Here is a 23,135-nt window from a genome sequence, read left to right on the forward strand (position 1 = left end):
ATGCTGGAAATTATAAAATAGATATAGATTTCCACACACGCAAAAAGGATTTCCCTTGATATTTTAATCACTCTTCAAGATTATTGTTACCGTTTGAAAAAGTTTATTGTGGAGAAACTGTGGATGATGAAGTGGGTGAATGGATCAGCAACTGAATCTATGCATGCATCCAAAATAGTTTTCTTTATAGGGTTTCCATAGCTCAAAAAAAAGTCAGAGAATCTTAACAACAAAAAGAGCACTGGGAAATAACAAACGTGGTAACAAGTTGACATCCAGACAGCATGCACAACAGTAACATCAGCATAAATTTATCCTTCATAAATGTTTCATTCTTTCCTCATTGACAAAATCAGCAACATTTTAACTGCAAACAACAGTTTTTCTGACAAATTAAAAGAGTGCTCTGGCTCAACTTATGAACTTAACAAATACACATTTGATGTTTCATCTCCCTAGAACATCAATATTTCATTTCTTTGCCTTACAGTCAAACACAGAGCAAGAACATGACCACATTTCATGTATGCCATCATTTATTCACACTGAGTGATTCAAATTCATCAATATGACAGTTAAGTGTAAGCTCATCTATCGTGTGTGTGAATGCTAACATGTATGCATGCATTCATGCTTACATGTGTGTATGTGTCTGTGCACAGTGAGTGTAATGGCAGTATTTTTTACAGCTCGTCGGTCTCTCCATCAAAGGGCACAGTATCCATCTCCAAATGAATGCTGCTGGGCTCACTGCTACCCACCCAGCCAATAGGAGTGCGGTTGAAGGAAGGTCGGCAGTTGACGTCCTGATTGTACACCACTACTGGTTCGGGCTCCTCTTTGGTTGTCTCAGCTGGCAGCTGGAATTTCAATAACTGGTTGGCCTTTTCAATGCCGCCGAAGGGCATGGCACTCCTAGCAAAACAAGGTGAGAGGATTATTAAAGCCCTTGCTTGTCACAAAGCACTTACAAAGTCAGGCCTTGAGGGAAGTACCTGTTGAAGGATTTGTACTTGGGCAAATCCTTGTGCTCATGTGGACCAGGCATTCCAGTTTTCAGAGTGGCTATCAGAGACTCATCGCCCTTCATGGCTTTCTCCCATGGTGAGATGTACGTCTTTACATAAATGTGCTTCTTAACCAAGTCATCTGTTCCACCTCCTGCGAAGAAAGAATTTGTAGTACACATTTGCCGTTGTAAAATTGTATTCAACAGCATGTGGACTGACTAGAGTAATATTTGTGGATCATTTATGTAAATAGATTTGTTTAGGAAGGAGATGTTCAAAAAACTGGGAGCCGGTTAGCTTAGCATAGCACAAATATTGGAAACGGGAAACAACTAGCCTGACTCTGTCCAAAGTACTAAAAAAATACCTACCACCACCTCTAAACCTCACTAATTAATACGTTATATCTCATGGTTGATCCATACAAAAACCCAAGTTTAAAAACAACAAGTTCTGGTTTTACAGTTTGCCTGACTATTTCTTGTCCAGGCACAGTGACTTCTTGGAATCTCCGCTGGTTTCCTGGCAAGTGATAAAAAAATGATTTTTACCCAGTTTTTTGTACAAATTAAACAAACAAGATATAATTTGTTGATAGTGAGCTTTAGAGGTGCTGGTAGGTGGAATTTGTTACCAGAGCCAGGCTAGCTGTTTCTTCTGTTTTCACTCTTTATGCTAAGCTTAGTGGCTGGTTGTAGGTTCATATTTACTATACAGACACAAGAGTTGTATTGATCTTCTCATGGAACAAATAAATGAATTTCCCAAAATGTCAAACTAATATAGCAAACAATTCCTTTAAGAGGACATTTTAATAATAAGTACTGTATGATAATTATTTACTGAAGTGCATAGTCTTATTCAATTCCATCTTCAATGTATGTACATTATTTATATTCATATTTTTGTCCTAAAAATTATACCAACCTTTTAGTGGAGCCCAATCACTAGCTCCTTCTCCATGGTCATGCCCATGGCCATGCCCATGACCATGCCCATGACCATGCCCATGGCCATGCCCATGCCCATGGCCATGGCCATGCCCATGACCATGCCCATGGCCATGCTCATGGCCATGCCCATGGCCATGCCCATGGCCACCTTCTCCTCCTGCCCCACCAGCTCCTGCACCTTTGCTTCCAGGCTTTGGAGGAGGAACAGGGGGCCCTCCTCCGATATTTAACCCTGAATAATGCAGCTTCCCAGCCTCTTTGCTGAGTAAATGCCCACCAATATTTATCATGTGACCTCCCATCTGACCTCCAACAAACTCCTGCAGGTTGTCCTGAAAGAAAAATCATCAACATAACCAACCATCGCATTCATTTGTAATTTGCTGATTAACCATGTTTGATTGGAGTTTGTTTTCTCTATGAACTAGGCTCTCACCATTGACTCACTGCTGAAGATGTCAGGGTTGTTCTCATAGATGAACCTTTCCACTCTCTGCTGCCTCATCTTGAACATCTTGGAGCCTCGGTTCTTCATTAGAGAAAGCTCCTCCAGCATGATGTCTTTGGGAGTCCTGATCTTTGTTCCCAGGTCAAACTCAGATGCCTCTGGTTCTGACTCATACTCTAGATAAGTATGAGAAATACAGACATTTAGTAAAGTCTTAATGCGGAAACAAAATGTTATTAAGAAGTCTAGAAAATCTTTTACATTTGATAAATGTTCATTTTTATAAAGTAAATTGACTAGGGAGATGAACATTCACTGATATGTTTGTCCTCATTAACAAAGATGCTTTGCTTATCCTAAAGTTCGGATTGGGATTCCCTGTAGTAACATGGTTATGAGAACTAAAACTGAATGAATCCACAAAAACTTAAATCAGTCAGTATTTAAGCACATTCTGCACAGAAATCCAGAAAAATGATTACTGAGGTCTTGTTTGATGGTAGGTTGTTACTGACATAACTGCAATTACAACCTTTAGGATAATAGATGTTTAATCATATGCATATTTCAAGACACCCACAATATTTCCTTATCTTCTTTATCTGGTTCATGCATTTACTGTATATGCATGTGTTTCTCCTGAAATGATGCAACTAAAGTTCACTTACCACCTGTCATGACATTTAGTGGCTGTTGATGATAAAAAAAAGAAAGGTATCCAGTAAGATAAGTACCCCAACTACCTATCACTTATCATCCATCTATTTATGTATACTGTGTTTATATGAAAGAGCTGCAATTGCTCAAGAAGGTATAGTGACCATATAGAAATTTGGTCTCATGTTCATGTAATTTCATGTCAGCCTTACCATCCTGACTGACATGTGATAGGTCAGTTATGATCTTCGAGGGCTTTTTCCGCTTGTTTACGGGGGCAGGTGTTCCCAGAGGCATGACTGGAGGGTCAGGAAAGAATATCCTATTAGCAGTAACAATATTAGGGTATATTACTGGTAATTTACTGGTGTATTTGATCATTTGAACATATATTTTCTGAGCATATTCAGCAGTGATAGAAGTAATAAAAGTGGACCTCTTTCTCTCAAAAGACAAAAATGTCAAAGCTTATCCAGAAAATATTTTGTTGTTCAGCTTTTTGAATATAAATAGCATTGTTTTATTTTAGAATGTTTGATACAAAGTAAAATTAAAGCAAAAAGAGAAATCAAAAACAAAAAAGGAAAAAAAACTGAAGCAAAGAATGTTTTCAATGCAGCAACTTAAGGAAGTTTTCCTTCATGCCAGTCTTACTGTATATTATACGATAACATTACATTTCACATTGCTCCTGTTCAAAGGAATTAATTGTCAGTAGCATAATTCTGAATCTGCGTAGCTGCAGACTAATGTTCAAATGCACTGTAGGGAGTGTTTTTGCTTCAGTTTTCAGAGACATTTCACACAAGTGAAAGAAACGTAAACCGCTTTACAATTATCTCAACCATTTGCACAAACTTCTCAAGATTACTCTTCACCGTCAACACCTACGACTATCAACAACCCCTGAAAGTGAATTCATGGGACCATAGTGTATCAGGCAAACAGACAGCATGGACCCTGCTCATTTTTCAAGTTCAAGGGGGATGTCGGTGCTCTCAGATTCCCCGCATTCCACAGTCAAACAGATGTCTGCTCCGAAGGAAATATATAGCTCAATGTGCGTTTCAGTTTTGTTTAGGGACACAAGATCTGTATACACACTGAGTCAACGTAAACAGAAGCACGCCGTGGTTCAGGCGGAAATTGGTGATCAATTAATTCAGGTGCAATTCTATTGCAGTAAAAGTGAAGGCCTCAGGATCATAAAATAGCATTTGACATTATTCATATCATCTGATCATGTTTCCCTATCTGCAGCCTGCATGGGAACATGAGGGCGGGGAAAGTGGGAGTAATACTTTCCTCTGTCTCATCTGTCGAGGCAGCTTCAACCAAAATATCACTCTCTATTGCAGCATATTAACATTAATAACCAAATCTATTACGACCTGTGGTGCTTCCCTATAGGTATCTTGTCCCTACATTCTTCTCTGGTGATGTTGTACTGTTTTTCATCTTCCTACATGTATATCAGCACCTTCAGCTCTCAACAGTTTCTTTCAGGCCCCTCAAGTGAAGCAAAACATCACATCACATCTACTGGCTGTAACTCAACCCATTGCAGCTATTTTTAAAAGCCATTTCCAGCCAAGACATTTTAGCAACGAGTAATGGCGTCATTCGACTATCAAATGGGCTTAACACAACCCTTAAGGACACAATACACACCTCCAAAAAACAATTCTGAGAGTATGTTTGAACGTCAAAGAAATATCAGTTGGGGGTGGGGGGCAGTTGGACACTATTTTAATTCCCTTAAAATAATCACAAGCTTAGGGACCCCTTGTACTCAGATTTACCACCCCCATGTCAGGGTTTGGTGACAGCATATAAAATATCTGCAACGCCCACAAAGAGGGATGGTCAGCACATTCACCCGTTCCTTTGGTCATTTTAAGACGTAGCCACAAAATCTAAAAGCAGCAAAGTGATTCCCAGAGCAATTTTACTGCAAGAGTTGGTCAAATTAAAGCATTCTCATCAAAAGCAAAGTAATAATCTGGTTTATTGAGTTGTTGAGGTCTTTGTCCATTATTTCTTCCCACTGCACAATTTCTAGTCCCAGAAATGATGAGTAGGAGCATGTTGCACATCTTTACTCCCTCTCCCCAATTTGCAATTACCAGAATTTAAATCAAAGCTGTTGGTTGATTAGTAGAACAAAGCACACCGATGGGATGCAGATCCACTTACTGTGTTTTGTTGTAATCCTTGGAGGAGAAACAGACCTATAAATACCAAACAGAGAAGAAGAAACCCCTGGCTCAATGCTGGTGATCTCGATCACAAGTTTACAAATCCCTCAGTGCCTCTGACCCTACGTATAGCTGGACCCAAGTCCTGGGAAGTGCAAAACCCACCTTACACTCAGATGGCAGATCTTCCCAAGGGTTGGGGGTGTGGGTTCCAGCAGTGTTGGTGTCAAGATGGGGGGAGGAGGTGGAGGAGGAGGTTGAGGAGCATGAATAGGGAGTGGGGGGGGGGCAACTAAGGCGGGGGAGAAGTCTCTGTTGGCCAGCTGAAAATGCTGATGGGGATATTAAAGGAACAAAATCATATTCACAGATGGTTCAGAAGTCTATATTTAGTCGCAAAGAACGTGGGGAACAGAACTCAGTTATAAGATAACCTCAAAGGACTTTGGGGTGTGTTTAGGGTACACAGTGAGAGGGAGGGAAAGTAGAGTAGAGTATGTGCGCATAGTGCATAGTGCAGGTCTGCATGGTAAACATATGTGTGTATATTGAGGCATGGCAGTTTGTCAGTTAGCTCCTTTACTCCCTACATTACTCTAACCTGACACCAGATTGTCACATTTTCAGTTTCTTTGACGCGTCATGTGACAAGACGTGATGGACATGCGGATACAGATACTGCAGCAATGTTGGCTTGGTAAAAACTGCAACTGTAAACAGATGTACAGTAAGAGTACTAGAGAGCATCCAAAGGCCAAAAACCAGTAAAGACAATGCATGTTTTGTCCATTCTGTATCATTTGTAATATTGTTCATGTTGAGAGCATTCAAAGAACTACAACATGAATGCATGAGAACAGTCTTTGTAATTAGATCCAGGGTCATAGCCAGGATTTTAGAAATACTGAAGTCATGAGTCCAGATCCCCTCAGTGCAACCTCCCCTCAAATAAACATTTACATTTTTAGTATCCACCAAAAACATCAGAGTAATTTTTTTTCTTCACATTTTATGTGTCTTCCTAAACAATGGTCTAATTGCTGTTTCAAAGCCTTCTCCACAATGTCAGGATATAAAATACTAAATCCCTTCCTTTTTATGTATTTATTTTGGTCTAAAAACATTTGAATTTCAGAATGTGTAATTGAACCTAAAGTCCTCCTGAAGTCATTAAATTACGAGACAATACCAAAGACATGTCCTTAGTGCTCTCATTGTTGCTACATTTTATACAAGTAAGCAAAATTTGGTATATTTGAAGTTAAAAAAGAGAGAAAAATAATGACCAGAAAAGTATGTATACCCCTTCTTTTATTAGGGCTTAATATTGTTGTCGTCTATCTTATACTGTTCATATCTCATGTTGTAGCAACAGGTTTTATCATTCACAATTGTAATAATTCTGCTTTTTTGTTACCCCATCTTAGTGTAAACTGATCATATTTTCAGTCCCAGAAAACCTGAGTATGGAGCATAAAATCTGAGGCTTTTACTCATCAGTGACCTTGGGGTATAGAACATTTATAAACACAACATATTATGATCATGGTGTTATCAGATAAAGGCCTGCTATCCATTGCACTGACCAATATTTTTAGGCAATTGTATGTATTGTGTGGCTATGTTTGATCAAAGTACTTTATATTAAGGTAAGATTTCACTGCAGTTTTGTGAAGTGCATTGTCAAGTCAAGTCAAGTCAACATTCCCGCATGAGCAAACAATTGGTGACAGTTGCAAGGAAAAACTCCCCTTTAATGGGAAGAAACCTCAAGCAGAACCGGGCTCTAGGTGGGCAGCCATCTGCCTTGACCAGTTGGGTTGTGCATTTTGCATGGATGATATTGTATTGTCATATTCACAAGAGCATGGTTGTCACTTAAACAGGCATGCAACATAATCCCGGGGGTTTTTATGAGTCCTTGGCTTAAATTTAGAACTCCGGAAGCTCAACATGACAAGAGCGTTCTCTGAATGTTGGCCAGGAACTTGCTAGTCTTGTGTCTAGACAATGGAAAGAGAAAATGTAACTGCCAACAAACTAAGAATTTCTTCTAATGTGACTTTGCAGGTTTTGGTGTTTTCCTGACCAAGTTTATGTGTAGTTCTTCTATTTAAATGAGAAAAACAAACTTGCTGATCCACAGTATATCTGTGAATCTGTATAACTCATGGTGCATGTTGTAGCCTGGCATCTGGGCAACTGCCCATCAGCAGTGATTTTATCATAATCATTGTCACTTACATTTGGCTTAGTTCTATCTTTTTTTAAACACTTGTCCAACCTCCTCTTAAAATAACAGGGCTTGACCCCTCAGTCAATTTTAAACCCGTCTCCAAACTCCTATTTTATCCAAAGTCAAAGTCAGTTTTGTATCATCTGCTGTATGACTTCAATACAGTCAGATTACAGTAAGTGAAGCATTTTCAATTTGGCTTCTATGTGAAGAATAAAGGCAGTCTATCCTTTCCTGTCTGGGCCCGTTGGCTCCACAGCAACATGCTTGATGTTACACTGTTAGTGTCCTCCATCAAATAATCAAATAATCTTTGTTTTGCTTTCTTTTTTGGCCGTTTTTTCTCACATTTTATTTTAATCTAATCTTCCTGTTTCTGTGTTGTTTTAATGTGATAATTTTGTGAAGCAGTTTGTAACTACAAATAATGATCATTATTATAATTACTATTTTCTTTAAAAACGGACACTGTTGCATTGCTTATAATTTCTTCAAGTTCTGGAAATTTTTTGACACACCTCCAAAGGCCTCCTTGCCTTCTACAAAACTTGTAAATAATCCTGTCCTCACTCTAGGAGATCTCTGCAAACTCTAGAATAGTGGGTGGCGTAATTAATGATCAAGTCAAGTGATAAGATTCAATTTGATCTCATGAAATCATACTGCAAATGAAGTGCAGACTCTATATAAAGAGAAACAGGCAGACATTAAAGGTTGATGTGACATCTAGAGAAGTGAAGAATCTCAGATTATTTTACTGTAATTCTTTTTCTGTCACTAGAAATAATCACTATGTGAAGGAAAACTACCAGGGGAACTACTGTACATGGTGTTTTGAATAGATCTTGAAATAGAAACTTTGCAGAAGCTGAGAAGCCAGTTTTTGATCTTTTTAAAGCAGTTAAATTAAGAACAAATTTTAATTACAGTAACGACCTGGCAAAAAGTTGTTTTCACTATAAATAGTCTTCTGTTTGGATATTAACAGCTCTATATATAGGCACCCTGTGAGCGTGGAGGCTGGCAACAAAATGCCCTTCTGACTTCACACTCAGTCAGAAAGGAGTCCAACAGACTCCAGCACCACTCAGTGGCAAAGGTTCATGAGGACAAGAAAGAATAATATTCTTAATTTCCCAGCAGAAAAACAACAACACACATACTGTATGTGAGATGATTGAGACGGGACTTTCCACACATTGACTCGACATTTAAAGCAAAGTTACTCTGATTTACAAGATTTAAATGATCAAGACTGAAATATAAAATGTAGGCCTATATGTAATATCTAAATGTAATATGTAATGTAGACATTAAATGCAGTGATTTTAAAATGAACAGGAGTTAGCAGCATTGGCACAGTTTATGTATATACACACATCTCAGCATGATTGGATGGTTCCTTAGTGTACAGCTGTGAGAAAGTGTGTGTTTGCTGACATCATCTGGGCCTACTGGTTCCATAAAGGCTTTTCATATCTTGTATTTGTGTTTCTGCATTGCATATACTCTTTAAGTGCTTTGGTACATTTCTAAAAGATGAAAATGTGTTTTGCTTATAGTCACTTGGAGCATTGATGGACACTGCAGTCTCTTAATTAACAGGAAGATCATTAACTACCGTGTCACCTCACTTTGACTCCGTGGATGAATAGGAATCTATGAAAAAGACCAGCTCATGATGTGTTGCCCCTCCTGAATCTGGGGTGTGTATAACTCCTGATATTGGGTTTTCTATGCAGCCACATTACCTGAAGTTAGACAATTTGGTGGTGATGTGAAGGAAATTCGATTGAATGAAAGTCCTCTGGGGCAAAACGGCCTGGATTTCACCAAACCCATTTATATGCAAAGATGAGTGTAGAATCTTCTTTCTTCCACTCTGCTCAATGTTAGACTATTCAAGTTTTTTTCTAAATTCATTCTCTCTCTCTCTCTCTCTCTCTCTCTCTCTCTCTCTCTCTCTCTCTCTCTCTCTCTCTCTCTCTCTCTCTCTCTCTCTCTCTCTCTCTCTCTCTGTCCCTCATTCTCTAGTCTTTAAAAATATATCTTTGAACCTTGCACCCTCTAGTGGCAAAGAATGGACATGTGTTTTCATATGGTTGTCCTTACTGTTGTATCTCTCTTTCACAGAGGGATGCTTGATCAAGTTAGCTGAGCTTATTGCAGTACTGTCCCTCTAATCGTATCAATTAAAGTCTGAATATGGGGAATTCTGTGATTTTCTCTGCATCATAACTGCTAAAAATATATATGTGTAAGACCCAACATGATATTGACAACAACCTTGACATATTAAATAGGTCCTTGCCAATTTTTGCCATTTTCTGAAAACCAAGTTCGCTATCAGACATTGTAGCCTTCATGTGATGAAATATTGTTGATTATCCTCCAGTCTCTGAATATTTTGTGTCTGTTTTATAAATTATCATGTTTTGAATGAAGTACGCAAACCAAGCCTAAAAACTAGCCTGAGCAAGCTAGTATTGAAGAATATGTTTCTAAAGTTACTTTATGGAGCTGGGACAGAGCATGCTGAGGTTGACTCGACTTAACTGGCAATAGCAATCTTGCTTTATGAAACAACCCTTAAAATTTATAAATTTGGGATCTGTCCTGGAAGTTTTCAATAACATTGCAATTAATCTTATCTATGTGATAAAGCAATGTACAGAGTAATGTACATTTATTCATGTGCAGATGGTATTGAGTGAATGGAGATCATGCTGTGGTAGAAATGAATACCATATAGGCTTCTATACTTATTGGGAAAATGTGTGTGTGTGTGTGTGTGTGTGTGTGTTTCTCCTGAAACACTGTAAAATATTTTTGCCCATTGACTGTATAGTTATAAAATATAAGACATTTTTTATTCAAACTAATATACAGTAACACTTATTGCACCGCTCAACTTAACACTATCATTACATGCATGCATGTACTGTATTGTCCATTAAAAGAAATGAGCAGGATCACACAATCAACAACAGGGGGCAGTGTAAAATCAGACATGTCAGACAAGTGAAGCGCTTTCAAATCTAATTTTATTCCTCTAAAAATGTCTTGTCTCCTTGTCAGTATAAATGTCTCTACTCAGCATAAATAACAAACATTTTCACACTTATTCTTTAATCCAACTACATCCAGAAACATGTATTTATCATATTTTACACCTCATTACTACTATATCCACAAACTAGATTTTTGGCAGCCACAATATTATGAATACAAGAAAAAGCTTTAAGAGATAAAATCATTTAAAAATGGTAAAAAATAACAAAAGTATCTCTCCAAGAATTCCAAAACTGAAAACAACATATTAATTTATTTGTTTTTTACTTGTTACCATTAACATGACCAGTCTCTCAAGATATACTATATAGTCATCAAATACCTTTAATCCTTATTTTTTTATAACAACCATTGTTACCAAAAAGTCACCAGCTAAACTGTGCTTCTCTCCATCAGATTCTTTAGCTTTATCAATAAATCTCAGGTCTGAAACCTTCCTGTCATCCTCCTTTAACCTCTACAGGCTGTGGGATTTCATTACTCTGTGCAATTCACCCATATATCTCAATTTTCTGCCAAAGAACTATATGTGATCATGACCCTTTATGTGAAATGTTGGGCAATGACCCCATTGAGTTATTTGGCCTAGCTTTACACTGCCTTTATTCCCCCTCCACAGCTACCTTCATATCTTGAATTCTTTTACAAATGCTGGTGTACCAGTCAACTTCCCCTTGCACCACTTCAGATTAAATCACAATTAAACAAAACAAAATACACATTCCTTTATCTGTGTTATTGGTTTAATAAAGTTACATATATCTGCAAAGACCACACTGATACTAAGAAGGCTCTGTCTAAGTGGCAATTAGAAGCAATGATATCCAGTGACAAGTGTACATTGAGTGACAGCCAGGCACTTGATGAATGTGACCCATTCAAAAGATTGCATTTCTCGCTGGCTATAGTGAGCAGGTGTGTTTTGCACAAGCCACTAAAACTTTGCAAGAGCAAACTTTGTCCTCACATAGTTTCACAGTGTGCTGAGGCGTTTAAATACATTTTACAGTTTTCAACTGGTCATGCATCATTAAACCCCTGGACGAGAAGACTAGGTCATCATGAGTTTCTTCTCAATAATGCTACAGAGGGTAAAAAAAAACATTTTGTGCACATCAGTTAGTAGTAGTAGTGTTGAATAACATAATTACATGTTCAAAAATAAAAGCCCTCTACTTTTGCCTTATGATCCTCCACCTGTCAACATACTACAACATAAATCTTCAGGGATTTAATCCTATTGTCAGAACCGCAACTGTTCATTTTGAACATCTGTCAGACATTTCAAGTTTCAAAGAATAATTCAGTACAGGCTCTGTTTGGATGGTATTTCTGCTAAATTAGAAGAAAGAGATCTCCAGAAGCCTTACACAAACCTCCCCCAGGACAGGCATATGGTGGACTATACAGCATACAGTATGTGCTAGTATTCCCTATTGTTATTTTCACTCAGATACATGTGTGAGTAAATGTGTTGGCAGCAAAATAAATATGATAAGCAGCATTTTTAACAGCAAGTAGATGCTTATAATCTATTACCATTATGAAACACGTAATTGATTAATAATTGATAAAATATCAGGTAATACTGGGAATTGCCCATCACAATTTCCTAAGGCCTAAGGTGATATATTCAAAATGCTTTTTTTTAACCAACCACCCAAAACCCACCAAAAAGATATCAAAAAGCAGAAAAATGTCACATTTTAGAAACTGGAACCAACGGATATTTGGCTTTTATGCTTGACTTAAACAATTACAGCACTAAATGAATACTACATGAAGATGTCAAATTGTGGAGGTGGCTGATTTGCTGCTGTTCACATTGCCCCTGGCCTCCAGACACGGGGCTGAACGCCTCCCCTGGTTGCTACAAAATGTGGTTTGGGTGCCTGTACTGGGTTGGATTTGACCGGGGGCAAAGAGGAAAGGATACTGAGCTCGGGGGCGCTCTGGAACTGCTTGGCTGCCTGGAGCCCAGTGGTGTACGAGACTGGAGTGTAAGGTGTAGGGACCGCAGCGGGCACAGGGTTTGGAATAGGGGTGGTAGAGAATTTTGGCAGGCAGGGTAGTCCAGCTGGTTGGAAGGGAGGTGAAGCTGGGGTTGGAGCACTGACTGGTGCGGGTGTCAAGGGAGGGGCCAGGGTTGGAGTGAAAAGAGCAGGCGGTGGGGAGATCATGCTGGAGTGAGTCAGACGTTCTCCAAGGGTAGTGGCTGAGCGGGGTGCAATGACTTTGGGAGCCAGAGTGGGAGCTGACATTGGTGTGGGTGTGGAGAATCGCTTGACCTCATAGACACGGGCGGTTTTCAGGGGGATCTGCCTAGGTGAGGTTAATGAGCTGCCCACCATTCTTGTTGTATAGTCACCCTGCTGCTGCCTCTGGGCCTGGTAAGAAGGCATGCCTGATAGATTAGCAGCACTGCCTCCATAGTTGAACATCGCAGAGTTGAGCTGGTAGGGCTGCCTTCTCATGAAATCCAGAGCTTTGATGCCCTCTCTTTGGGAGCCCCCTCTACCCCTGCTGTCTGGCCCTTTATCCCTTTGAGGCCCCGTTGGAATAGAGGGGGCTAGGAGTGGGTTGTACCCAATGGGTGGAGGGGCGCGGACATTTGGGGAGTACTTCCAATGAGAAGGTAAGGAAGAACTAGAGGAGGAGTCAAAGGGTTGGGCTGCACTGTATGAGGCCACTTCCTGTTGGTAAGGGGTCTCAGGTGGGGTGTCAACTACAAACATACCCATGCGGCTCTGCCTGCGGGCAAACAGCTGGGCCCCCTTGCCCCCTGCTTGAAGAATCTGTGGGGCCTCGTGGATAACCCGAGGCTTGGGTGCCACTGGTGGAGGCATTCTCCCAATACCAGCCTCACCACTGCTCTCTTCCCCTGCACCATCATAGGTAACCTCAGAGGGTGGTTGGCCAGATTTGTACCGAGTGTACGTGTCATCAAGTTTCTGCACCATGGACAACAGCTCAGGATTGGGGGAGTTCTTCTTGACATCTGGCACACTGAACATAGGTTTGGGTTTACCACCACGCCGTCGAGCCTCAAGTAAGATTCCTGTGCGACCTGCTGAACCAGGATCAGGGGTTGTAGCTACAGCTTCTGGCTGGGAGGCCACTGACACTGGAGCTACAGGTGACATGGAAAATTGAGGTGGAGGTGGCTGAGCAACTGGCACTTGAACTGGAGGCCTTAATACAACTGGTTGAGCTGAACTGGTAATTTGGGATACAGGATGAACAGGGGCTGGAGCCATTGGTTCTTGTGGTTGTGGAGCTGGGTGCATTGAAGACATAGATACTGGGGGCTCATTTGCAAATGGAGCCTGATTAACAGTAGTTACTGGTTGCGCTGCCTGCATTGTCTCTACAGAGGTAGAGATGGCTGGAGGGTGAAAGGTAACAGGAGCCTCTGGTGTCAGGGCCAAGGGACCTGGAGGTATAGAGGATGGCGGGGAGAGCACTGACGGAGGACCAGGGGGTAGCTGTGCCATTACTGATGTAGCATTAATGGCTTCCTCAGAGGCATTGAAAAATGGTGGTGTCACAACAGCTGCTGAGGCAGGTCGCTGGTTTGTCTTTGTAACAGGTGGTCTGAATGTTACAGGGACGGTCGCAGCTCGGATGCTGATAAAGCCAGGTGTGAAAGGACGTGCAGTTCTATTGAGAACATTACTGGCAGGTAGTTCTGGTAATGGTGTCTCCACCGGTGATGTATGACTAGTGAGAATAGTCACAGAAGCAGTAGCTGGTTTGGGTGCCACAGGTGGAGGTGACATCACCAGGCTTGCTGTGCTAATTTCAGAATGGCATAGGTCCCCATTAGACATGCCATGAGCTGCAACAGCAACTGGACCTGGAACTTGGGATTGCTCTTGCTGTATGACTGGAGGACCAGGTGGTATCATCTGCTGAGGCTGAAGATTTGATTGCATCTGTGGTTGTATCTCTGGATGTAACTGATACACCTGAGCCTGCTCCTGGACTTGAGACTGTGGAGGAGCCTGAGGTTGTGCCGCCTCCACCTTCTTGGCATGCTCAGCAGCCCTCTTTCTCTGCTGCTCAAACAATTGGACGCCCTTGCCTGCAGTCTGACTCAACCCTGGACTCGGAGCGTCCTCTGCCCCATCCCCACGACCTTCAGTGCCTGCAGTTGCCCTCTTCTCTAGCATATCTATGTAGTCACTATCCCAAGTTGGGTCAGGAGCTGATGAAAACCCATCTTCATCAAACTCTGACTCACTGCCAGGAAACACCCCATCCTCTTCTTGTGAGTCCAGACTCCTATCCTCATCCACACTGCCAAAGCTGGTGAGGGTGTACTTCTTTGACCGCTGCCGCCTCTTCTTGAACATCAGCACCCCCTTGGAGTGAGGGTTGGGAGCATCTGTCAGTAGGGATGCAATTGTTCGACACTTGCTTTTGGCTTCCTTTACATGCTTGTCTTGCTGTGTATCTCCTCGATTCAGTTCTGCAGGGTGTAAAAACCATAGCTATTAGGAATAATTGCACAGTAGCATTCCATGTATATAAAGAAACAGATGGGAACTATTACCTCAACCTAAGTATGTAAGTCCTCTAAATAAAACACTGATGCATTCTAGTCATGATGTTTTGGCGAACCTACATCATAAGTAAGTACTGCAGCATGGTCAGAGAAGTCTGAATAACATATTTAACCTTTACATCAAAAACTGGCTCTGACATCACCATCTAAACCCATCTCGACCGCCATGCCTTCAACAGGTCTCTTAACTTGCAACAGGAGCACCTCTGGAAAAAATTCCAGGCAAGCCTTTGGCTTCTCACATTAGTTGGTGTGAAGGATAAATTTGCATGTTATTAGGCATATGTACTCTAACATCTAACTTAGAAAATATTTGCAAGCTTGTGGAAAGTTGCATGTTGTAGGTGACTGGAAGGAGAACTTCAAAGAGTAGCCACAACATATCCTTTAACTTGTTATGGTATTAAGCAGATTATCATAGGCAACCTCATTCTGTTACCCTAATATGCACCGCCAGGTGAAGGGATTTCTTAATTTGTCTAGGACATGGTTCCTAACTAGGACATTAGAATGTTAAACCTGAACTCAGTGATGGCAGGGGGGATTTACAAGAGTACATTTATTCACGTTCTTAAAACAGCCCATTGACTTCAAATAGCCTAGCTCTGCCGTATGCTTGGGCTTATTATGGATGATGGATAAGATGACAAGTGGTAGGAAAGACTACTTGTTCAGGGTCAGTGTTCTGCATTTGTTGTTGCGTCACTGAATTGTCACAATTTCTGACCTCTTCAAAGATTGTGGATACCAAAAAATAGTAAAACATGACTGGCTAATTTTTCAGGCTTCAGCAACTACAGTAGAAAGGGTTTTCTTACATTATTCTATATAGAAACATTGTGAAACATTACCTTCTTTTTGTTACTGCACCATGGCATTTTAGATAATGACAATGACAAATTATCTTTCTTTGTATGAGAACAGAGATCAGCTCATCTTCACTTCAAGGATATAATTATGTGCTGTAAAGCAGATGGCATATAGAAATAATATATAATATAGAAAATAATATAAATAACAACATAATGAAATTAGCATGAGAACCAATGTGAAGCACATGTCTATGTCATTGTTCTTGCACAGCTGTACTTACTGGCTTGCTTGGCCTTTTCCATGTAGGTTGTCGTAAGTTCCTCATCGATGGGTTTATTCACAGGGCCCACCATGGGCACAAGCTGGCTGCGGGAGCCCAGCATCAGTGCCTCCTTGGCCCTTTCAGGGGATACCAGTGGCACGTTGGCTGGCTCCAGTAAGCCGCTGTCTTCTTCCTGCACTCCATCCCGTGGCCCCTGGTCTTCTGCTGAGGAGATGATGGAAGACGTCTCTGTGGATGTCTGAGAAGACCACATTCCTGGACCAGGAGGCTGGTAAATCACCTCCCTCCGTGCCACCCCAGGTAGCCCCACACCTCCATCTCCACCTTCCCCATGTCCATCCAACAAATTGGAGTAAAGTTGTGCATCTGGAGCGCTGTCATAGCCACTCATCTCTGATGTCTCCCCACCCTCAGGGGAGGCTCGTCCTGTTGGTTTCCCTGGGATGGAGTTGCTGGGGCTGCGGCGTTTCTGCCGGCGCTGCCTCTCGAAGCCTGCCACATCTGCGTCACTGTCAGTCTCAGCATAGTAAGCTTCACTACCAGGTGGAGATGTCAAGCCACTGGTTATTGAGGAGCGGCTACGGTGGACCTCACGGACGGGTGCATGGTGGGGGGGTGTCATGGCACGCAGAGCAGCACGGTACTCCTTGTCTATACGAGGAGATGGGGCACGGGTCACAAGGACCACAGACTGAAAACCAGCAGGCGCCCTGCAAACAAGTAGAGGGTTTTACAAATTTATGGGGCTAAACAGAGGCCCTTGGATACAGTGTTCTAAATGTGGATTGAGTGTCTTCTTGAAGTCAGTAAGGTCTTACTTAATGTCTTGATGATTTTTAATATATGTAGGAAGGATAATATACATCAGTAGTATCAAATGCATGTGCATCCTAAATTGTATTTTTTTGTGTCAAAAGTTGGTCTGTGACTTGTGTGGGATATATTTTTGTCTTGATCCATTACAGTGAGTTGATGATGGTTTATCATCAGTGAGAGTATAATGCTTTTGTTCCTCTGACCTTTTGACCCGGATGTGTAATATACCCGGGGAGCTGTCGATGAGGTTCATGGCCTGGGCGTGGGATAGCATTTCACATGGCTGTTCATTGATGGACACCAGCTCATCAGTCTCCCGCAGTCCAGCCCTACATGCTTTGCTGCGTTTACGCACCTGCACAAACAAAGGGAGGAAAAATACAAACACACATAGAGGGCAAAAGGTTACACAAATGTTGAGTTTCAGTTGATCATGTAAAAAATATTGTTAGTAGAACAATTTTTAAGACTTTTGGGACAAATCTGTGTCAACTTTCTTTTACGTGTGTCTCAAGGGTACATCTCAAATCAAGTTTTAACAATTTGACAGCAAGCCCAAGTCCAAGTCTTTCTGGTCTGAATGCTGACCATTTAATCACATTATTGGTACATTTGCTTTTTAATAGCCTTCCCATATGGCTGAGAGCAAGTCCTGTCAATGCATAGGGCTAATAATTAAGTATTCAAGTTGTATTACTATACAAAGTCTGTCTGATGCTGTCATATTCATATTCTATTGCTCCGGGATTTTATCATATCAGATTTTAAGACAGATTTTAGCCTGGCCTTAAGTCTGAAAATGATTCAAGTCTCAATTAAGTCAAGCTTTGGAGCAACTTGACAAGCACAAGTCAAATTTCAAGTTGTCCTTTTCTTCTGACTTGAGGCCAAGTCTATTGCTCTGATATGAAGAGCTGTGATGTAGAGCAATATTAACACAACTGATTCAAACATGAGCCATCTTTTTCTGTCTTTCTATCCCTGCTTTTTTATTTCCCCTGGGATTCTATGATCAGCTTTTGAAACTGCAGGGATATAAAATGAATAGCTATGTTGGCATAGCTATGTTGCTGTCTTGTCTTGGCTTGAGATAGTGACTGACAGAGAGCAGATTTGGTCCCGACAGCTCGATCTTGCTGCGGACATATGCCACATATTGCAGCTCGAGTGGGGCACTCATGCACACTTTAACAGGGAAATGCCAGCCAGCAGCCATCTTCATTTGGTGCTTTGCTATTTGTGCCCAAGGTCTCATCAGGACCATGGCGTTATGCCCACCCTAAATTGCCTCAGGTCTATGCAAACCATGTCAACATGTCCCATAATAAATTCAAAGCAGATGTTTGAAATTTCTCAAAGACAATGACTGCAGTGTTGATCCTCTTTTGATGTATTAAATGAAGACTGTATGTTCGATTTCAGAGATAAGAAAGAGTTGTTTTGGTTGACCTAATTAGTTTTCTTTTCAGCTATTCTGGTTTGCCTGTAATGAAATCCCACGTACCCATTTAGCTAAGCCTTTCAAAGTGGCCTGTGCCTGCTTGCAGTACAGGGATGTAAACACACAAACCCAGCACTGACACACAGGCTCTTTCAGCGAAGTCCCAAACTGCTCCACCTGTTAGGGACAGTATAGTATGAGACCTGACATGACTACGCCTTCCTGCTGTCAGGGGTGAAGGAGCATGCTGTTTTAGATGGTCAGACAGAAACAGCTGTCCGCCGTAAAGGTGATTTGGTGTCCTGTGGCTCTGTGTGCATACTACCACGTTCCGCGTAAGTCAACTACATGTAGAATTAACATTTTAACATTCTTAAGATGCTAAATACTGTCTATAAAAAGTGGTTAGTTTATTAATATGGTGTCTAAGAGGTATGAAGTTGAAGTGCAGGATGTAAAGTACTTCCTTTTCTGATAAACAAACCAGAATTAGCCCCTTAGCCAGTAAAGATTCCCATTTGTCCGACAAAGTGGAGTACTCATGAGATATGATCCTCCATAAACAAATTTGCAAGGTAAAATGAGCAGAGAGGCCTGTACATGGAAATAGTTTCTTTACCCACTAAGGACTTTTGTACCAGTGTTACTACCTATATTTGATAATTACGCATGATAGAGGCATATATAATGGGAAATATAATGACTGATTTAGTGGCATATGAGATATAAGGTAGATAATCCGGATTGTGTTGACAAACCCATAGAAAACTCTTCATAAAGTTCTAGGCAACATTTTAAAAATATACTAAAAGTGTCAAGCAAAATTTGGGGGGAATGTGAATAAAACAATGAATAGGACATCTATGTTAGCACCATAATCCTTCAATTAACTGTTGTAAAAGATAGAGAATATTGTTCTCTTGTCAGACAGTGAAAAAAAGTACTAATTTATGCATTTATTCACAGTTCATGTGGTGCCTGAACAGGAACAATGTGGAGTAGAGCAGAAGTGTAACAATTAGGATTTCCTTTGCATGTAAACCTACAAGAAAGAGTCATACGCTCTTCTTTGAGCAGCTAGATACTGAGGAGTGCATGTACAAAAATAGTGTATGAGGTTAATTTTTGAGTACCAAGCTGAAACACACACCTTGGCTAACCTCACGACCTGCTGCTTCTCAACCAAAAATAGCCTGGAAAAGAAGTTCTGCTCAGTCAACAATTATTAACTGTGTGTATCGAGATGTGTGTTTGTGTGCATGTGGGTATGTGAAACGTGAATTACGGTATCCAGAAATAAGATCTGTAAACATTTCATAAAAAAGGCATGTCTGAGTCTGTTTGAGCAGGAATGATGAAGTTGGTTGAGTCAGGTAGAGGAGTTATGTCTGTGGGTCAGTGATTTTTAAAGCTCATGTCACACATAATGATATGGATTTCACTGGAAATGATCAGTAAAGGATCGATATGAAGTCAGAAAATATAAATACATTTAGTTTATTCTTACCACTATTTCGATTTAAACTTTAATTGGAACCATGAAAAATTTTAGTAAAACAGTTGATTTCAGCTTCACCAGTTAGAGATAATATACCCTGGTATGGGTTTTTCTCTGCTTTTCAGCCTAATTAATCCTTTTAACCATGTTTTATTCCACTTTGTCTTGTGTGTCAATCTTTGCTTTCGCAAATGGAGATCAAGATTCAAATCTGGACTGCTTCACTGGTGCCAAATGTGGGTACCAAATTCTTGGCCATGAAGAATTTGCGCTGGGGGAGTAAAATGAGCTGAGAGGTTCTCTGTGAAACCTGTATAGTTAAATGTTTCCTTTACCCAATTAATATTTTCTTTCCATCAACTTCATACAAGAAGATGTAGATGTAAAACTAGTCTGTAACAATTGGTTGACTCTGAAATCAATCCAGACTTTTCTGATATTCATTGCTCACCTGTTTTCTACTGTTAAAACAGGGTTTCCAAATAAATCTCAGGTGACATGCCAACTTAAACATAACCAAGCATGACTGGAGTGATTTGAGTTTCTTCCTGAAACAATGACGTAGTGGAAACATGCTAGTTCAATAGCATCAAATCAGATCATGAGCATGTGTGAAAGCTATGTAGTATCCATAACTTCCTCACAGTAAAGACAAAGTAACAGTCTATAATTTGCCACAATGTGCACATATCACTGCTCAAAGCACTACAGAAGAACCATGTCAACCATGTTATTTGTCAAAAACAAACCAGGAAACCGAATGTAGACAAGTTCAGATTTTCATTCACTTTTGATCAGAATCACCGTAATTTCACTAGAACTTTGAGCTCTATGATGTTTAATAGGAAAAGCCACACTTAGTGAAAGATATGTGACCAGGTTGCCCTACATTCCCAGCTGAACTTGAAGTTTAAAGGTTACCCAATCAATCATCAGTGCTCTGCATGAAGACCACTCTCAAACAAGATGATGACTCATATCCAGGCCCAAAACCAACCTGCATGGCATCCAATATTCCATTTCAACTTCTTTCACAGCTCCTTAAATCTGTTACTAATATATCTCAGCTGATGTTTCACCGCTCTTTAGGGACGCTGTTGAGTCCAACACAAATTTCCACTTTCTACTCAGCAAACCATGAAATAACTGCCTCAGCTGAACGTTCTCCTCTGTCCAACCTGCTGAGTGACCCGCCTTACCTTAGCCACCTGGAGCGGTTTCTGATGTTCCACACCTCCCTGAAGACGAAAGCCCCATGGCGCTCCTCCGGACAATGTAATTATCACTTCCTCCGCAACCATTGTGCTGTTCTCTCTATTGTTTTTAAACTTTTCTTCTTTTTCTTGGTTATTTTCCGCTCCTTTTTGTATTTTAATTTTGTCCAGGGGGCCCTCAGTGCTTAGGCACCATGGTCAGCGGTCAGGGCCCCCTCAGAGAGCTCTGACCTACACTTTGCCTGCCACACTGTCGGGCGCTGACTTCTCTCTGACTCCAGCTCCACAGCCGACACTCACACCTGAACACACACAAACATGCACACACACACTTCTGTGCGCCCACCCATACCCAGCGTGGGCCAACCATCGTAGCCAAGGGAGAGCAAGAGGGAGAAATATGATGGGAGGGGGGTCTGTGTCTGCTTACACTGAGAAATTCCTGCCTGAAATGAGCGAGGGGAGGGTCCAACGCAACACTTGTCCTGTCACTCAGACCTATGCCGCTGGGCTGCTGATAGCCTCTCCAAAAATAGGACACCACCACCACCTCTGCTGCTTTGCCTGCTCCTCTGTAGACCAAGGGAACGTTAACATTCAGAACATCCAAATGGCACTGTTTCATATCTGGCTTTACAGCATTGAGGTCATCAGTAACCTTTAGCAGGGCCACAGCTAGACTCCCAAATCTCAGGGCTGAGACTTGCCATGATAGGACAAACCACTCTTCACTATCAATCATATTCAAATATCATTCAATTTACATAACTGGATTGACTTTGGTGCTAGTTTATTGTGCTAGTCTTTAACTGTTGGGCCTGTGTGTCCTGCCAGCTCCTCTGGATCTGAAGACATTCTAGGCTGTCATCATTGAGCCTTTAGGATAAATACTGGATGAGCAGCCTGCATAGCTACTTGGAAACATGTCCAAATTAGAATTCCTCAGTGGTTACTGAATGACAAATACTTTGGAAGACAGTAGGAACCCAGGCTTACTTGTATAAAACTGATACAGAAATAGCATACGAAGACACAAGAAAAGCAAATGTGGTTTTCTTTTTTTTTTTTTTTAAATTGTGGTGTGGACTAAAAAAATCACAGAAACAGGATAATATCTCTCTTTGTAGACAGGCAGAAATGGATCAATCCTGCCACACATTTACCTCCACTCACCCTCAGGTATCTGTCACAATCAGACCCCGCATTCTTACACCAAGCCAAACTCTTGGATGTGGTGGCAGCTGTGAAGAGACAGTCTGAACAAAGACATTCAAAACTAGATGCAATGCTAGCTTCTCTGTGAGGCTGGCACAGCAGCGCTTTGAGCTAAATCTAATGTCAGCATGCTAACATGCTCACAAAGACAATGCTAACATGCTAATGTTTAGCAGGTGTGATGTTTACCCATGGATGTATTGACTGGATATAGCTGGATGCCAGACTGAAAATGGCACCAATTCAGTCCAATGAATGGCTGGCTGGCGCATGTGCCAAAAAAAGTTCCTAGCTTCCAGGTTTTCCTCAGTGTTGTGTGGCCCACTGAATATGCGCAGTACTGTTTCCCCCGCTGGTCCCATCCGCGAGTTCCCACTCAGCCCGTAGACTTTGCATTGTGATGACATCATGGTTTTTAAATCACTTTTCTCGGCTTGAGGAAAGTTTTACAAATATAAAATTTAATAATAGAAAGAGTAATGGTTGACCTTGTATGCAGTTTGAGGTGTCCTGTCAACAGTTTTACAGACGTCTCTTTTATAATGGTGGTCTATTGGGAAAATGCTTTTTGGGCCGCGGGGGGATTTTTCGTAGCAATACCATGGAGTGACCACTGGGAAAAAATGGCTGCAAGGCTGAGCAGTGGCGCTCTATCCAGCTCTTTTAATAAATTCATGTGTTTACCATGTTCACCATTTTAATTCAGCGTGTTTC

General features: G+C 41.1%; 2 protein-coding genes across 5 annotated transcripts; both read right to left on the bottom strand.

Moving 5' to 3' along the window:
- Positions 1–49: 49 nt before the first annotated feature.
- Positions 50–5,507, bottom strand: myoz1a (myozenin 1a). Of its 4 annotated transcripts, none has more exons than XM_042433435.1 (7): positions 5,432–5,507; positions 5,265–5,299; positions 3,281–3,390; positions 2,400–2,587; positions 1,938–2,295; positions 996–1,161; positions 50–915 (listed from the first exon to the last, which is right to left on the bottom strand). In XM_042433435.1, the coding sequence occupies exons 3-7, from the start codon at positions 3,363–3,365 to the stop codon at positions 684–686; spliced, it is 1,029 nt and encodes a 342-aa protein (XP_042289369.1). In that variant the 5' UTR covers positions 3,366–3,390; positions 5,265–5,299; positions 5,432–5,507; the 3' UTR covers positions 50–683. The 4 variants fall into 4 exon arrangements, with proteins under 4 accessions (XP_042289369.1, XP_042289367.1, XP_042289368.1 ...); XM_042433433.1 differs by having other exon boundaries at positions 3,281–3,367; positions 5,432–5,506; XM_042433434.1 differs by having other exon boundaries at positions 3,281–3,367; positions 5,437–5,470.
- A 4,866-nt stretch (positions 5,508–10,373) lies between these two features.
- Positions 10,374–21,878, bottom strand: synpo2la (synaptopodin 2-like a). The gene is made up of 4 exons (XM_042433991.1): positions 21,192–21,878; positions 17,257–17,408; positions 16,235–16,947; positions 10,374–15,045 (listed from the first exon to the last, which is right to left on the bottom strand). The coding sequence occupies exons 1-4, from the start codon at positions 21,291–21,293 to the stop codon at positions 12,395–12,397; spliced, it is 3,618 nt and encodes a 1,205-aa protein (XP_042289925.1). The 5' UTR covers positions 21,294–21,878; the 3' UTR covers positions 10,374–12,394.
- Positions 21,879–23,135: the final 1,257 nt, after the last annotated feature.

This window comes from Thunnus maccoyii, chromosome 14 (assembly GCF_910596095.1).
Source record: "Thunnus maccoyii chromosome 14, fThuMac1.1, whole genome shotgun sequence".
In the NCBI taxonomy this organism is placed as follows: domain Eukaryota; kingdom Metazoa; phylum Chordata; class Actinopteri; order Scombriformes; family Scombridae; genus Thunnus; species Thunnus maccoyii.

What these genes read in the sequence shown, in the direction of transcription:
- myoz1a (XM_042433435.1), bottom strand. Translation starts at nt 3,365, where the DNA reads ATGCCTCTGGGAACACCTGCCCCCGTAAACAAGCGGAAAAAGCCCTCG. An exon ending in TCTTCAGCAGTGAGTCAATG is followed by an intron (nt 2,296 to 2,399) that starts GTGAGAGCCTAG and finishes TTTTTCTTTCAG; the next exon opens with GACAACCTGCAGGAGTTTGT. An exon ending in AAGTACAAATCCTTCAACAG is followed by an intron (nt 916 to 995) that starts GTACTTCCCTCA and finishes TTGTTTTGCTAG; the next exon opens with GAGTGCCATGCCCTTCGGCG.
- synpo2la (XM_042433991.1), bottom strand. Translation starts at nt 21,293, where the DNA reads ATGGTTGCGGAGGAAGTGATAATTACATTGTCCGGAGGAGCGCCATGG. An exon ending in AACCGCTCCAGGTGGCTAAG is followed by an intron (nt 17,409 to 21,191) that starts GTAAGGCGGGTC and finishes TTGTTTGTGCAG; the next exon opens with GTGCGTAAACGCAGCAAAGC. An exon ending in GGAAAAGGCCAAGCAAGCCA is followed by an intron (nt 15,046 to 16,234) that starts GTAAGTACAGCT and finishes TACACCCTGCAG; the next exon opens with AACTGAATCGAGGAGATACA.